Source organism: Perca fluviatilis, chromosome 9 (assembly GCF_010015445.1).
Source record: "Perca fluviatilis chromosome 9, GENO_Pfluv_1.0, whole genome shotgun sequence".
Classification (NCBI taxonomy): domain Eukaryota; kingdom Metazoa; phylum Chordata; class Actinopteri; order Perciformes; family Percidae; genus Perca; species Perca fluviatilis.
This window is the reverse complement of record NC_053120.1, coordinates 17,432,425-17,449,692: the sequence shown is the minus strand read 5'-3', so window position 1 is coordinate 17,449,692 and position 17,268 is coordinate 17,432,425. Positions and strand designations below refer to the sequence as shown.

The window sequence follows — 17,268 nt, the reverse complement described above, 5'->3', positions numbered from 1 at the left end:
AGGGTTCGAAAGCAGATAACATTGAAAGACAAATTGAGAAATATCTTCCATAGACTTTAATGTTACTGTCATTACTTGCTAAACCATCCTAATATAAGGACATATTTATATAAAATCACAGCATGTTGCCATTGCATTACTCACGGGTAAGCGAGCCACTCGGGGGGCCGTAAAAGTATTATGCTTTTATTCTGATAAGTTCATAAACATTGTACTATTTGACTTTTCCAACATTGCAGCAGGTAGAAGGCTAAAGTACATCAACTTAAATAAGACACAACAGCAATCCATCATCATGAATCAAATTATTAATAACACTTACTAAAACCTTACATTTGATTGTGATTGGACAACACAACCAGTCAAGTCTCAAATAGCAACAGCCTACCAGTACAGTCTCTCACTATTGCCTGTGCTGAAACCAGAAGAACGCCCCGAAAAACACACACACACACACACACACACACACACACACACACACACACACACACACACACACACACACACACACACACACACACACACACACACACACACACACACACACACACACACACACACACACACACACACACACACACACACCATCTCAACCTCCCATCATTAAGTTAACCTTGACCAACTAACCAGCCACACATAAACACTCACACCCTCCTATCCTTTGACTGACTCGCACATTTTGTGGAATGAGACCACACTTCCACCAAATAACCTCTGGTGTGAACTTAATTGTGTATACTCTGGTATTGAGTTTCGGACCATGCCTGGGTCCCATAGCGCTCAAAGAGAAACAGACGCTGTAAACTTGACAATGAGTGAGAGAGAGAGATAGATAGAGGGAAAGAGAGAGGGAGCGAGCAACATGGACCACCCAACGGCTGTGAAGAAAAACAAAGCTGGGTGGAGAGCAGAGTCAGCTTCGATCACATCAGAGGTAGGACAGTTGGACATTGTTGTGTTGTAGCCGTTCATCAAGGTTGAAAGAGGCAGAGAAAGTGGAGAAGCTGAAAAAGTCATTTGATCTTTGAGTCTGATTTTAGCAGTGGTGGAAGAAGTATTTAGTAAAAGTACTAATACCACATTGTACAAATACTCCGTTACAAGTAAAAATCCTGCATTAATAATGTTAGTTAAGTAAAAGTGTGTAAGTGTCATCAGAAAATGTACTTAAAATATTAAAAGTAAAAGTACTCAATGTAGAAAAATCCTCATATGTTAGAAACTGGAAACGATCAAAACAGCTCTTTCAATCAACTAAGTGTTTAATCGGCTAATCATTTCAGCCGTAGGCCGTTATATTGTTGGGTAGTTTAATTTATGATAAAACATCGTATTTTATAAATTACATGTGTTTTGTGTGCAGATGTCTTAATTTGTAAAGTAACTAACTAAAGCTGCCAGATTAATGTAGTGGAGTAAAAGGTACAATATTTTTCTAGTGGAGTAGATATAGAAAGTGGCATGAAACGTTAAGTATCAGTACCTCAAAGATGTACATTAGTACAGTACTTGAGTAAATTAACTCCACCACTGGTTTTTAGAAACATTTCTCTCAAAGCAAAACTGCTAAATCTACCTTTTCTTTTAGATAAAGGACTTACTTTTTATATATTATATATATTATATTAACTTAATATATTGAGTACATTTATTTGTCTTTTTATCTTAATATATTTTTAAATGATTTCCTAGTCGCATGGTAATTTCCTGTGTAATCAAGGGAGTGGAGATGCACATGAGCAGTGCTTTTTAATCTTGAACACTGCTGTTTTTACACAATAGAGAAATAACTTAAAGCATCCCTTTAAATCAGACCTTCTAAATACAAAGTCGTTATTTCTTCCAGTTTTATGTTGCGGCGTTAAATGAACATAGCTGCTCAAACTATTAACACTATACAAATATTAAAAGTTATCTACAGGTGTCTATCTTTTTCCAACATTGTACACACCGTGCTGTATAAATAAATTCACTCCTTAATGAAGAAAGTTTTTTAAGAAGTGGGCTTATGGCTGGCTTTGAATCTAAAGCACAAAGGATGCTCCGTTTACTCTTGTCTAAATAAAGGCAAAGACTTATCTCAAAGCAAATGCAATTCATATAAAGTGCTCTCCCTTATTTAATAAAACTGTTATTTTAACAACATCCTACATTATATCATGTTTACATTATCAACATTATGTGATTCTAGATATCAAATGTTTCTACAATTTGGGATATAAAAGACTTTAGATGTGGCATATATTAAAATAACTTGTCAAAGGAGATATGTGGTGATGTGTGATGTGGTTCTGATGTTGGCCACTAGGGGGACGAGGATATGCAGAGATTGATCACGGAGTTTGAGGCTTCGATTTATTTCAGTAGGGAGCGTGTGTGTGTTTGAGAGAGAGAGAGAGAGAGAGAGAGAGAGAGAGAGAGAGAGAGAGAGAGAGAGAGATCTGTTAAGCCCTGTAAGTAGTTTTGTTTTAGACAGGAGGTAATTTTTGGGAGAACTTAATGGGGGGGGGGAACAAATACACCCGTTTAGAAAAAGAAAAAAGTTACAAGATGTGGATTGTAATTAAATAAATAAATACAAAAAGCAACTAACAATACTATTTATATTATTTAACAATATGACATTCTAATGAAATGGGTCTAAAGATGACAAGCATCAATCATTCTGAAGGAGTAATCAAGGATTGCACAAATGTGGGAAAACTCACATTTTATTGTACTTAATACCAAAGTATTAAGAAGTGTATGCTACATATTTTTTATTACTTTTAATCCATTACATTTTTACAAGGCTACAATTTTGTACAAAGGTTTATCATGTTTTGTTGTATTCATTTACAACAGCATTAATAGAGGATAATGCTTAATAAAACTGAATTAATAATCAAACTGATATGTTCTAACTCAGTGAGAGGACTAACTGCTGCTGTTGAATATGCCAACCCAACACAGTAATCACTCAGCCCCTGACTTCAGTCTGTTTTTGTCCGAAGGTCAAAGATCAAATGCCGCTGTTGACCCCCTGAACTGCCCTGTTACCCAAAGCTCAAAGTCACACTAAAGTGACTGATACACCCTGCTGTGTGATGTGTGTGTCAGGAGTCACTTACCTTCCTATGCAGACCAGTGTCTTTGGAGGTTTGGCTCAAGGGATTTTCAAGTCTCTCTGTAACACAAGGAATGGACAGCTGACCTGGAGAGAGAGAGAGAGAGAGAGAGAGAGAGAGAGACACACACACACACACACACAGTTAGGTCTGCCATAACTAACTGAATACATACATGTATGTATTCAGTATATGCACACACACAAGGACACGTACTTGGAGCAAATGAGGGGGTATCTTGAAGTCATGTTTCATTAAATAATAATATATAAAAGACCATTATTTACATATTTGAAGTTAATGAGATTGCATGCATTTTACAACTCAAATATTTCCCCTGAAAATCCTAACAAAATATTGTGGGTGTGATTTTTCTATTTCATACATGTACTGAATAATTATACAGGCACCATCCAAGAGCAACATTCAACAGAGGCTAGAAGTGGACTTACTGGTCTATTTGCATGTGCTGTATGCCCTCAAACTGAATGAGAGCATCAATTAAATGCATACATTGCTGATATGTTTCTGTAATTTCAGAATCCGCACCTAAAGCACCTAGGAATGGAGCACATCTTATCACGACAATGATGGATTTCAATTTCCAGAAAGTGGGGAAGGGAAGGGCTAGTTTTAGCAATTGACCTACTTTGTGCCATTCCTCTTCTCCTATGGTATATCATTTGTCATGAGTAAAAATGAAGAGTTCTCTTACAAAATAATTTATTCAGGATCTTAAAAAACAATAATATATTAGCTAACAATTCAATACCTCAAAATATGAACATAGATGGCATAAAATGGCTAACAACTAACAAAACAAAGGTATTTTTGTTAAAGTTAAATAGAAAACAAAATATCCATTTATTTGACCTGTAAAATGCACTGATCTGAACTAATTATTGAAGACAACAAGACAGAATTGTAAAGGATATCTCAAAGGTGGAGGATATAAATCGGAGCCAATTAAAGCAGAAAACGAAGAAGGCAGGACAAGCGCGGCTAATGACACCATATTCATCAACTTCTGGCACTCATTTTACATTTCGGACAGTTAGCTGATGTACCTGGATGGTCTTACAATGACTGAGCAGGTTCTGTAAGGGTTGTTCAAGGACAATCCAAAAGGCCAGAGGACTGCGGACGGACACAAGGGTGAGTTTAGAAATTCTGGCAAGCTCCCTGGGAAACATTTGCAACCAACCTAAAACTAAGAAAATGTTGCTAATGTATTAGATATTGTTAGTCATCCCAGCTAGCATCAGCTTATTCATCATGTCTAAAGCTTCATTTCACACGAACAGGTATTTAACTACACATAATAATAATAATAATAATAATAATAATAATAATAATAATAATAATAATAATAATAATAATAATAATAATAATAATAATGTAAGGGGAAATAGGTTTACAACAGAAGCAGGGTTGCAATATAAACTACTATAGCCATATAGCATAGTTAGCTGTTGTCATTAGGCTGTGGCTGCTAATATATGATGAACTCAAAATTAGACTGAGATCATACTGACACTGACAAATTTGTATTTATTCTATAGTAACATGCATTTGAATTATAATAAATAACTTACAAGTGATTAAACTGTTGACTGTAGGATATTCTGATCTGTCTGACAAAGATTCCTAATGTCCCATTTGCAAAGGCTTTGACTGGTTTTCCAACCAGGGGAATAATCCACAACACCATACCTACATAAATCGGTTAATAATTAAGACTTCAGGAACTATTCTAAATTTGGGCTATTTTTACATGTCATGGTGGAGAAACTTGGTCTTTACATTATTCATGTCCCCAGCAGTCCAACAATCTGTATTTTAAACCTGAATGTTGAACAGATAGATATATGGACACATTCTCAGTAGGTATATCATTGTCATGAACCCATCCACCCTGACTGTCTGTCTACCTGCCTGTCTCTCTTCTCTCGTTCAGGGCCTGTCATGACTGCTCTCCAACAGGCCTCCTGTGTCTGGATTAATCTCCCTGGTTGACTGCTGATCTGAAGGTGGGTCGGCCATCATCCACCAACACCAAAACTAATTTCACTGTGTAACTGCATGACACCCACACATGCACACACATTGCAAAATATCTTCATCTGTCTCTGTCTCATCTACATGGAAGAGGGCAGGAGGGCGGGTGACTAGTCCGAAGGAGAAAGGTCAGCGCATTAAAGGAGTTCATCATTCTGAGGTGTCAGAGTCGCTCTTTAGGAGAGCAGATGAAGGGGAGAGGATAGGAGGGAGGGAGTAACAGAGAAAGACGGGACGGTGGGGTCTGTTTTATATTTGTCCAGTTATTGGTTGCAAGCCAAAAGTTCGGCATGAGCTACGGAGTTGGCTGGCATCCACTTTTTTGCAAATCAATCATTACACTGTCTGTATTTCACCATCACGTTTTGTCTTTGATTGTAACTTAATTCTGAGAAAAGTTTACAAACACACACACACACACACACACACACACACACACTCATCTTACTCAAGCTACGAATGGTCATTTGGTGGCTAGAAACACACCAGAGGGTTTATCAAACACATACACGTACACACATTCAGTCATTCAGAAATGATCACACAATGCATCCACTACACTTGCAGGCGTCTGGCATGAGGTAAACAGCTTTTAATAGCATCAAACCCACTGCAGTTTGTTTAGGACCATCTGTCCAGTCTATTGTTTTTTTTTGTTGTGGCTCTTTGGAAGCCCATCTGGTGACAGCTGATGTATGGGTTCTTACAAAGCCCCCAGCCAGGCCCTCGGGATCCTGCCATACTGTTTTCTCCCTGTCTACTATCAAGTTCTTCTTCTTTTTCTTCTATTTTTGTCTGCTTATTTTCCTTGTCCCTTTTTGGCTTCACAAAGTATTTTTTCAATCTACATCTTCCAGTGGTGCTATGTCACTTCAGTAGGGGTAGGAGTAGGGGAACAGGAAAGTGTGTACATACATGTGTATCTATGTTGAAGAGGAAGGCTGAGGATTAGCGCCAAACATAGTGCTTATCAACAGTGTTTTTGGCAGCTCGGCTATGGTAATTCTTTGTACAAAAACTAACTTTTTTGAGAGAAGCTGTGGGTTGACATTTCACCTCAATACAGTCAGAGATTTCAGCATGTAGCATTAGAGGAAAGGCATATTAATCCACGTCCCCACTAGCTTGTGGTTAACTATGACTGAGTAAATGCAATGACTCCCCACAAATGCAGCCATTATGTAAGATGGTTGCTGAAATACTTCTGAAATGTGATTTCATCCAGTCTCTATATTGGAACAATTACAATTTAACAGCATTTACAGCCATGAGAAGATACAATGACAAGTCTGTAAACTGTTAACTAACCAGATAAAACACAATATTCATCTGCAGTATAAATATGGGATAGTTCACGAGTATTGACCATTAATTCCAGGGTTAATTCTGGACAGATACACGATACACTGAGTGCAATTGTAGAACAGGTCGAACTTAATTGGAAGGTTACTTCTACAATACCTTTACCAGCCCACAACATGCATCCATGTATGCAAACAGTCTGAGCACCACCTACACATTTCTCCGCCCAATTTGGAATGTTCTAGTGTTTATAGAAAACACACCAGTGTGAAAGTAAGGAGGTTCCTTGAGAGGTTAAGGGGTACACTGGAGTTGAGAGGTGGGGGGTGAAAGCTGGGTTCAGGAAGTTTTCACTCCTTTCTTCCCAGGGTGCCCCTGGCCTCTCCAACTTCCAGTCAAAGGCTGAAAGAAGCCAGATGCAGGCAGGATAATCACCACCTAATAAGAGGCTATATTGAAAGCAGGCTGGCGTTGTTACACTACAAGCTTGAAAGGCGTGTGCACACAGATACACACTCACACATGTACACATGGGTTTGGAATACATATGCACGCACATAGTCAGGGCAGGTGTAATTATGGTGCACGATGACAAACTTTAGAAAAAAGCGATCGCTCCCCATCTGTGCACATGTGGACAAGCATGTGTACAAAAAACAACACATGCACATACAAACACACAGACACCCACACCAGATCATTTTTCCTTCTTCTGACTTTAGTCCTCTACCACCATCCAAGAAAAATGTTAGCACATGGCAAAAGATATGAAGAATTTTGCTATATACCAATTATCAATTTAGAAAGACAGAACAGGATCCCCTATGGTTTTGTGTATGGTTGGTTTCTGTTTTGGTGTGACCCAATGAAAGAATATGAGGCTAAGTATTGAAACTGTAGTCCTACCCACACTCTAAAAGTGGCAGAATTTCGCTGGATTCTAAATGTTGCAGACAAAAGCGACCAAAGAAAAACTTCTTAAGGGAGCTCCCCAGAAATAGTTCACAAGCCCAGATTAGTTTTTGACTTTTGACTGTGAGAGTTGTAATATAAGATATAGTTTTTTGGTCCTCATTAAGTATTAAAAGTCGATTTTTGCTTGTTATCTTGGAACAACTTGAATGTCTAGAGAGTATGTTGGCAGTGCATAAACACTTAAAACAATCTTCTAATCCACCAATCTTACATTTCATAATAAAAAATGGCTCTACAGTGGCCGGGTCGGCTCAGTGGGTAGAGCAGGCGCACATATACTGAGAGGTTTATGCCTCGACGCAGAGGTCCAGGGTTCGAATCTGACCTGTGACGATTTCCTGCATGTCTTCCCCCCCTTTCTCACCTAGCTATCATGTCAAAATAAATGGCTCAACATCAACCAGTGCTGGTAAACTTCAGCCCAAAAGGAATCAATTTAAAATTCTTATTAAATAAAACATTTTGGACACAAACACTGAGAGGCTGATTTTGGCTGCAACCTTTTGCAATGATGCACGTTTTTTTTAAATGTCGCAGTGCATTTACTAACACTGATTATGTAAATGAGCAAAGCTGCAGTGTACAACATTTGAGAGTTCTGCTGCTAACACAAAATATAATATTTTGAAACTGATTGTTGTCAGGACACTTTTACTGTATGTGCCTTGCTTTAAGGCAGCCATTCACTTGGATGGAACTGTGTGATGCAGGACAGTAACGCTTTATGTATAATATTGACGCAAATAGACTGGGCAAAGGCAACAAGTAATAGTGTTGGAGAGACACATCATGTACTGCTTACATTTTCAATATTCTTTTACTTTGTTGACTAGAGTGATAGAAAATGTAACACTCCAATAGTGTGTAGGCTTCCCTTTCCCTCCCTTGTATGATAATTTACTTTATTACCTCTTGGTTTTATTTCCTCCTTTTTTGCCACTCTGCAATAGCCCTTTTCTCTCTGCACTATTATGCAGATTTTTAGCTTGTGTGGACTGATGAGCAGGTTATGTAGGAAAGGGTGAGGTGATGCAGGGATTAATATGATAAATGATTATTATTTTTAGTTATTTCTCTGTCTGCAAAAACATGTGAAAAAGCAACTACAAGAAGTGTTGAGTTTGCAACATCAGCCTTCTCTTGTTACATTTTCCTGCTGCCTTGATGCACAATCTGTTTTTCAATCATCAACATTTCTTTGACAGTCTAAAAAGACTTGGAAAAATCCTCCTTTACACACACAAACACACTGTATGACTCACTCATAAAACATAAAATAAAATGTATATGGAAATGCATGCAAGCCCCTATTGTAACACACACACACAAAATGCCCCCTTGCTATAAATATGCAATCCATCCATCCTTTCACACACACAACACAACCATTAGTCCAAACGTACACATCCCCCCTGTGGCACAGCACATCCAGTGTCCTGCTCTTAAACCATCAGCAGCATCAAAAGCAGAATCTATATTCTCCCCTCTGCCTTTTTTCATTTGAGTGACTATGAGGAGCAGCAGCAGCAGCTGCAGCCTATCTCCCTGCTCGTGATCAGCCAGGGGGAGGCAGTAGGTTTAGCAGGCGAGGCAGATTTATGGCGGTGGAGGTGACCTCTGGGGCCGTAACACGGTGATGGGTGAGTGGCTCTCAACAGTAAGCTACTGGCACTTGACAAAGTGCCCGAAGCAGAATGAATTTACTTCTCTTTTCCTCAATCATCAAGCAGCCACTGCCCTGACCCCCATCCTGACTGCTATAACAAGATCTCCCATCTCACAAGGGCCTGAAAAATTTACTGTCACATCTACTTTTCAATGAGCTCAAGTGAGCACTTCTTTCACCTTCAACGGAGCAGGTGCCGGTGTGGAGGAGGGCTAACCTGCCCAAGTGTGTGTTTGTGTGCGTGTTCTATGTGTGGTGTGTGTAAGAGAGAGCGAGAGAGAGAGAGAGAGAGAGAGAGAGAGAGAAGTTGTGTATACAGACATATATGTAGGTCCACTGACTTGCTCCCTCACTAACCCAAACTAACCGTCTAGCACCCACAGACCTTCACAAACATTACACAACTTTAATAAAGTATTTGCAAACACAATCCCAGAAGCAAGAATGAAATCATATTGCATTGTATTTTTTTTTTTCAAACACAAAGACATACAAATATTGTACACACACACACACACACACACACACACACACACACACACACACACACACACACAGAAAATGAGGTTGCCAGGCAGGGACACAAAGGGCACAGCTATACGGATGTCAGTAGACACCTCTACAGTTTATATTAGGAGTCAATCTACCTTATCACATACCTTACACACACACACACACACACACACACACACACACACACACACACACACACACACACACACACACACACACACACACACACACACACACAGCATTATGAAGTCTGTGTGTTTGCCAGCTTTCATCAGCTTGATGGCAGTAGAGTTGGACTTAATGATCCTGATATTTATTTTATATGCAGACGATAAATCTTGGTGCACACACATTCAAATTTCACCTTTCTTGCACTCTAGTTGTTGAGGTGAAATCACAAAGGATGTGACATAGGGCAAAGTAGACCAAACTACAGATATACAGTATGTTAGTAGTTAGTAGTTAAGATTAGTAGGTACTGTAGTTGCTAATTTCTGCAACTTTTGGCAGTGTGTTCTGCAAAAAAGAAAAAGAAACATGCACTTCCTTAATTAAATCAAATTGCATTTCAACTTTGTTTGGTTATTGTTTTATATCAAAAAGTCAGATCAAATCTGTATACTTTTTCATGGCATTACAAACATGATATGTTTCTGTTATTAAAAATAAATTAATAAATAGGAAACAGCAAAAAAAAAAATGAAGAGACACAATGACTTAAGAATAAAGAATGTGTGTAACAAGATAGCAAGTGCATTGGAGGAAATGCATTCTACATCTATTTGTATTTTTTTAAATTGCATTAACTTAGAGGAACACATTTCACTAGGTGGAACATTTTCAGGTTTTGGAAAGGCTAATGATAAGGGCTTCCAAAAAGCATTTCAAATTAACTACACCGTCTTCGCTGTAGACTGAATGTCATCTAAATGATCTTTTGCCCCTTAAGACGGCAACGTGAAGAAAGTTAATTTAGCTTAAACCTATTTTGATTTCAGGAAAGTAGAGATAGATCTACAGATAACTGAGGTACTATTACCAAACAGCCCCAACAGAAACCCTGTACACAATATAATTTGGTCTGTGAGTCATTTGAAATTATATTAGTCTTTTTCCTTTTAATTCCTGGCCATTAAAACATTCAGCAGTTGACATTCAATATTGTCTTTTGTCTCAACAAACTGACACAGTGAAAAATATCTGGAGATGGTTCCACTTGTTTAAATGGTTACTGCATCAAATTGTCCATATATAACAGTTACAGTACCAATCAATACACAGTATATTAGATGAAGGAAGTTGGTTATGCCACCATTTCATTTTGTCAACTTCACTCTTTAAAATGCCATAACTAATTCAACCTCTTTTATTTTAATAGCCGCTCTTTTGTCCACCCTCACCCACTGGGATAATGTTATCATGATGAGCCAATAAAAATCAATGATTAAACGTGTAATTTTCCAGAGACGATGTATTAAAATTTATTGTCTCTCTCTCTGGCGAGCCATCATATCAGCCCTGGAGCGGCAGACACTCTGCAGGTTACAACTGAAAGTAAAGGAGGGCATTAAAAGCTATTCAATAAGCCACTGTAAAATTGATCAGGCCATAAAAGCTGCTACCCGCCTGCTCCCAGCCCACTCCAAACAGGGTAATGTTGAGGAGTGGAGTGAGTGACAGAGTGTATGGAAAAAGACAGAGAGAGAGAGAGAAAGAAAGAAAGAGAGAGAAAGAGAGAGAGAGATGGAAAAGAGAGAGAGAGGAAGATAAAGGAAAAGGGGAAGAAAGAGAAACAAGAGAGAGACTGAAGCTGAGATTCTTTTTAGTGAGCAGAGAGAGAGAGAGAGAGAGAAATTAAAAAAGTGAGACAACAGGCAGCGTGAGGGGAGAGAGGAGCTGTGATTTATTTGCTGACTCAGCGCTGACTGTATAATCACATAGCAGTTAAACAGTGTGAATCGCCATCCTATACTTTTATTAAACCATTACATGTACTGTAACTCACCGGTCACTATATAAGGTATTCTGCAGCAATACTCTATATTTATTTCCTATCTTCTCTTTCCAGTTTCATCATTTATACATAGTTACTGTATAGGGTAAACCAAACAGAGAAGACTCTATTACATTACATCAGCACTCTAGAAATACATCTGCATTGTGTGTAATACGGCCCTAGACTTCAGAGTCATATACAACTTCACAGCTCTGGTGGGACTTTATCAGAAATGACTTCACTTTTTAAATGAGTGTCTTTTTTGATTAAGTCAGACATGTTATCCAATTGAATGTAAAAGTATATGCTTGTCTTCTGACTATCAAAGGTGGTAATGCACAAAAAAAATGTAAACAGTGTTCACATCACACATCGGGATTGCCTCATCCAACGCGACACACATGTCTGGCACTAGAATAGATTCTGTCACTGCCTGTGTGAACACATATTGCCAAGGTGTTATTGGCTAATTGTGGCAGCTTATCGCTAACTAGTGGCAATGAAGTCAAAAGAACAAAGTTAATCTCTTCAGAAACAATTTTCATCTCATCAACCTCTCCCACCAAAAAACTATTTACTGTCAATTGAGGCCAACACCTCAGGTCACTAAAAAAGAAAGATGTGCACATTCTCCCACTAACTTCAATGAGTGCAGAAAACAAAAATGGGGAAAATACTACATGACAACCCTTGAAGATATATTGTTTGATAATCCATATGGACAGTATGTCACTTGGGCCTTTCTACTGCTGTCTTAAAAAAAAAAAAAAGAATTACAAGAAATAAGAAAATCCCAGTAGCAAAGAGTGGTGCTGTCGGCTGAATCAGTGGCAGTGGCTCAGCAAACTGCGTTTTTCTTTTAACTTTCAATTCTCCTAAGCATCCGTGCTTCACAGCCCCTTGGGCTATTGCCTTTCTCAATCTGTCCCTGGAGAGGCAGGAGTTATGGTCCCTGTCGATTGAGGAGAAAGGGATGTTATTCCCCTGTCACCCCCTGGTCCCGCCGCCATCCTCCCTGCCCTGATCTACGGCCTGACTCCCCCCTTACCCCATTCCTCCCTCCCTCTTCCCCACTTTGCTTCGTCGTAAGCTGCCGGCTATGTCGTGCCATGGGCTGTTGAGATGAGGACGATGGAAAAATGTTCTGGGGGGGAAGGGAGGGGGAGTGCTGATATTGGTTTAGAGGTCCTGTTGGCAGCTGCATGATGGTAGTGGGGACTGCTTTAGTACTGTGTAAAGACGCTTGCAGAAAAATTGATGCACGTGTATGAAAATGCAGTGGACACACAAGGAAGGATGGACACAATTTGTGATTTAGGCTGATGTATTTTCATACAAAAATATTGAGTAGTGCAGCTTTATACAGTGCATATTTACTAAGATAGAGTGGAGTGTCCCCTCTTTGCTGGAGAGCGAGGTAATGACGTGGGGCGTGGTAAACTGTGAGACAGCTTGGCCCAGGAGAGGTGACCTGCCCCAGGGAACATGCAGGTCTTTGCGTGAAACCCTCGATAGGGGAGCAGTGACAGGGTTAAACATGAAAGGCAGTTAGCTGATGGCTGTGTGCGATCAAAGGCTCCATGTCCCTGTAGGTTTGGTTTCATGGTGTGAGGCTGACTGCTAGAAGTGCATTTTATCAATCCAATATTATTCAAATATATCACACAATTATTTTTAAAGTTTGATTTCATCTTGTTTGGTTTCAATTTAATGACTATGTTGTCTTTAATTTAACAAGGTGGATCTTTCATTTTTCAAACTTTTGGAAATGTTTTTGTTTGTTTAGACAGTATGATAGCTGACCAATTTGCAAAAGAAATTCTTAACCAATGTGCAATCTCTGCAAACAGAGTACTAATAACAATCCTTCAAATGACAAAAGCTTGGCTCTACTACCATGTGTTGAAATATATGTCTGAATAAGTTTGCATATATGTTCCAATATTTGCAATCTGAGTTTCATTTGGGGTTTCTACAATGTGAGACACTGTGTCATGATTTTGTTTTCTGGTTTAGTTGAAAGATTCAAGATTCAACAAACAGCAGGCCCCTTTAAACCACCAACACCACCAATGAACGTCAGCACAGACATCAGTACACCTGACACACTGCTCAACAGAGGATTTCCATACCTCGGAATGGTCCTCCCATTTCCATACTGGCCAATGCTAGGCCTCTTTTAGGTACTATTGCACCTTAGGCAAATCCTGAGTTTGCGAGGGTCTCTCTGGGTGAAGCAATAAATAAATAAGCAGATAAATAGATGAATAACCCAGAGGAATGGGAGCCCATGCGGCTTGGCCATCCATCATATATCCTATTACCACGCACTCAGCGGCACCTGCAGTATGTAAAATGCAGTCAACCTCTGTAAGCAGATACAAATTCAACTCTTTTCCTCCTCAATTTGTTATATCTGACAACGCCACTGCTTGTGCCTTGTTGTTTCTTTGAATTATGAATAGATTCCCTTCACCAGACTTTTGCCTGTGCGTGATAGCGTGGCGTTGTTATGCAGAACAGCTGTGAAAAACAAATTTGAGAAGCCTGGTACGCTTTGTAGCGGCTGGGCGAATATGCATAAACAGTTGCGCTTAAAGCCACTTAAGAACAACCAAATGGGCTCAATATTTCATCTTTGGATTTGTTTCATTGGGGGTGATGAATATGAAATGCCAGAATGTAGTACGAGTGCAGAAAATGCAGTCGTTTAAGTGTTTCAAATGATCTAAGAATGTTTTTGAGATTTTTCACACAACAGTGAGAAATGGTGGACAAGTGCTTTAAACTGACAATTTAAATCTTAATTCCTGTCACAAAGTCTCCGAATTTAGCCATGACACATGGAACCACAAATATTACAAATATCATTCACAAACAGAGAATAAAAGGAATGGAAGGAATGTGTGTCAGAGGAAGAGAGGGAGCAAAGAAAAAAGAATAAATAAAAGCTAGCTAGCAAGTTAATACACATTAACAAATCAGACGCAAGAGGAAGAGAGAGTGAAAGAAACCTAGTGGGAGAGAGGAAGAGGAATGTAAATATATGGCAAACCCATAGCACATTTTGACTGTTGCATGTTTGTTTGGGTATTTACACTGAGGCTACAATCAAGTCCTCAAAGCTTCAGCCCACATGACAAGAGCCCATTTCAGGGCCACATATGCTCTAAACAGCCAGGCCAACAAGCCAAATCTCAAACACACACACACACACACACACACAAACACACACAAAACCCAAAATTCATATCCACTTATTTGTCCGTGATTTCAAAATCCATAAAGGATACAGGGGAAACCGTCAAATTTAATTTGTGCACAGAGAAAGAGGAGGCGAAGATAAGTTGTAGGGAAGGGATTTTTTGGGGACTTGGCTGAACTTTTATGCCATGTTTGCTTTGAGCAGATGTAGAATTAGTACACATCAGTTTGCATCAGCGAGACATTGAACACGAGCTGCCGCTCAGAGGCCAAATACCTCTCTGTCACACAGGCACACCTCAGCACTAATGTCTGTGATTCTGCTTTGGTAATTATCAATGTGATGTCAATTCCCAGAGCAACAAATTCTTCTTCTTATTCTTCCTAAAGCACATTTGGTGACTCCAAATACCAGTGGCCTGTTGCACCAGTTGAAACCAAAACACAAGTAGTTTTAAACCACTATCAAACTAGGAAAAAAACTGTTACTCCGCCCACCTTGAGCCAGCATATAAATACTAACTTCTGTTTTTAAATTGACTGGTAAAATAGGTTACAGTTAAAGGCAAACATTTCTTACTATGTTCAAAACAGACTTCAGTGCACACAGACAATTGATTTCTGAATACAGTAGTCTTAGAAAAACTGGGTACTGTAGAATAGTACTTCATAATGTTAAACAAATGTGTCTATGAAGTGAAAAAGAATCTAATTACAAATTGCACTAACAGTATGTGAAATATGATGTGTGTGTGTGTGTGTGTGTGTGTGTGTGTGTGTGTGTGTGTGTGTGTGTGTGTGTGTGTGTGTGTGTGTGTGTGTGTGTGTGTGTGTGTGTGTGTGTGTGTGTGTGTGCGTGCGTGCGTGCGTGCGTGCGTGCGTGTGTGTGTGCGTGTTACTGTCCTGCTGGTAAAGATGGCATGTAGTTGAGGAGCTGGACATTATATCCCTCTAACAATTTGGTCTTTGAGTTTTCTTGTGTTAACTTGAGTGGACATCTCCAATATGTATCCCTAAAACAGTATATATTTCATTGATACAGCATATAGTGGTATTGAGGTAATATATTAAACATATTGTGACATTTGACTTTTCCAGTATTGCACAGCTCTATTCATAGTGCATGGTATAAAGAAGTGGACTTGCAAACAGAAGAAAGTGAATCAACAGCAAGCACCCAGATGATTGCTTCAAACATGCTGTCATTACCCAGGGGAATATTTCTTTTTTGTATCTTTGGAGCAGGGGATCCTGTTGCATGTCAATGAACTGGGCTAAACATGCATGACAAGTGTTGTTGTGTGAGTGGAGGGAGGCAAGGGGGAGTCAACCCCATGGTGGTGTCAGCAAAGGATCTGTATGTAATCTGCAGAAGATGCATGCAATAGACCGCCATACTACTTTATCTACAAGGCCCCTAATTGCGAGGGATGCTGAGGAACACATGTCAGGAAAAGAGGAAGGGGAATGGGTGTCAGATGTCAGCAACGTGTAGGCATATGGTTCCTACAAGTTGAGTTATGTAAACTGGAAATGACACCAAAAATCAGGTTTGCTACGATGAACTTGTGAGGATTGCAATACTGTATTTTTTCTTCAGTAAAGTCACCTGGTTATGTTGACATCTCACCACAAAAAATCCTGACTAAAATCTCTAACATGATTATGACCATCACATTTATATAAAAAAAAAAAAAAAAAACTATGACATCAAGAACACGTGCCATCGCCATTGCACCATCAATACTGACACAAATTGGACATGAAAGAGCGTGACATACCCAAATTTCTCAAGAAGTAAAACAATGCCTAAAGGAAAAGTGACCCAATACAAAAACCTCAATAACCTTTTGAATTCAAAACATGAACCACAAAAGAAAGATAACTGCTTGTCCATCTTTATTCGTTGAGAAGGACGCTTTAACAAAGCAAGAACGTGACGTGAGATAACACTAGTGATCCAGCATATTTTTCCTGCTTAAAAGGGCCCACAGCCTTCAACTCAGCCATTGTGTGGGGCCATCTCATCGGGAATGCAACACTCATGCACATACACAAACACCCACACAACCCTTCCCCTTTCAATTCATATACCCCCCCACACTTCAGCCCCTATTCCTTCATTATGCACTTGTCCTTCTCGTGTGCTCACAGCAAAATATGTGCTTTATTTTGTTCACATTTTTCACCATGTACCCTCAACATAATCCACTTTCTGCTGTGGACATTTGTGCCAACCAACCTGAGTAAACAGAAAGATGGAAAAGGCATAAGAAAGGGGTTGACCTTGTACATGCAAGCTACCACTATCACTTAGGAGATGGTGTGGTTATTGTTAGGGAAAATTGGGCTTGTTTGTTCGTTGTTGTTTGTGCTTCATGACGAGAAGACATATTGTACCATATGTGGAGCGTACGTTTAAAATAAAGGCATCAATATTGTTAATC

At 39.2% G+C, this 17,268-nt stretch overlaps 1 protein-coding gene across 1 annotated transcript in view; it reads right to left on the bottom strand.

Annotated features, from left to right (window-relative positions):
• Positions 1 to 17,268, bottom strand: part of LOC120565631 (adhesion G-protein coupled receptor D2) — a 97,409-nt gene that overhangs the window by 17,818 nt on the left and 62,323 nt on the right. Inside the window, exon 24 of the mRNA XM_039811535.1 lies at positions 3,111 to 3,193. Coding sequence (XP_039667469.1) covers positions 3,111 to 3,193 — 83 coding nt within the window. The remainder of the gene's footprint in view (positions 1 to 3,110; positions 3,194 to 17,268) is intronic.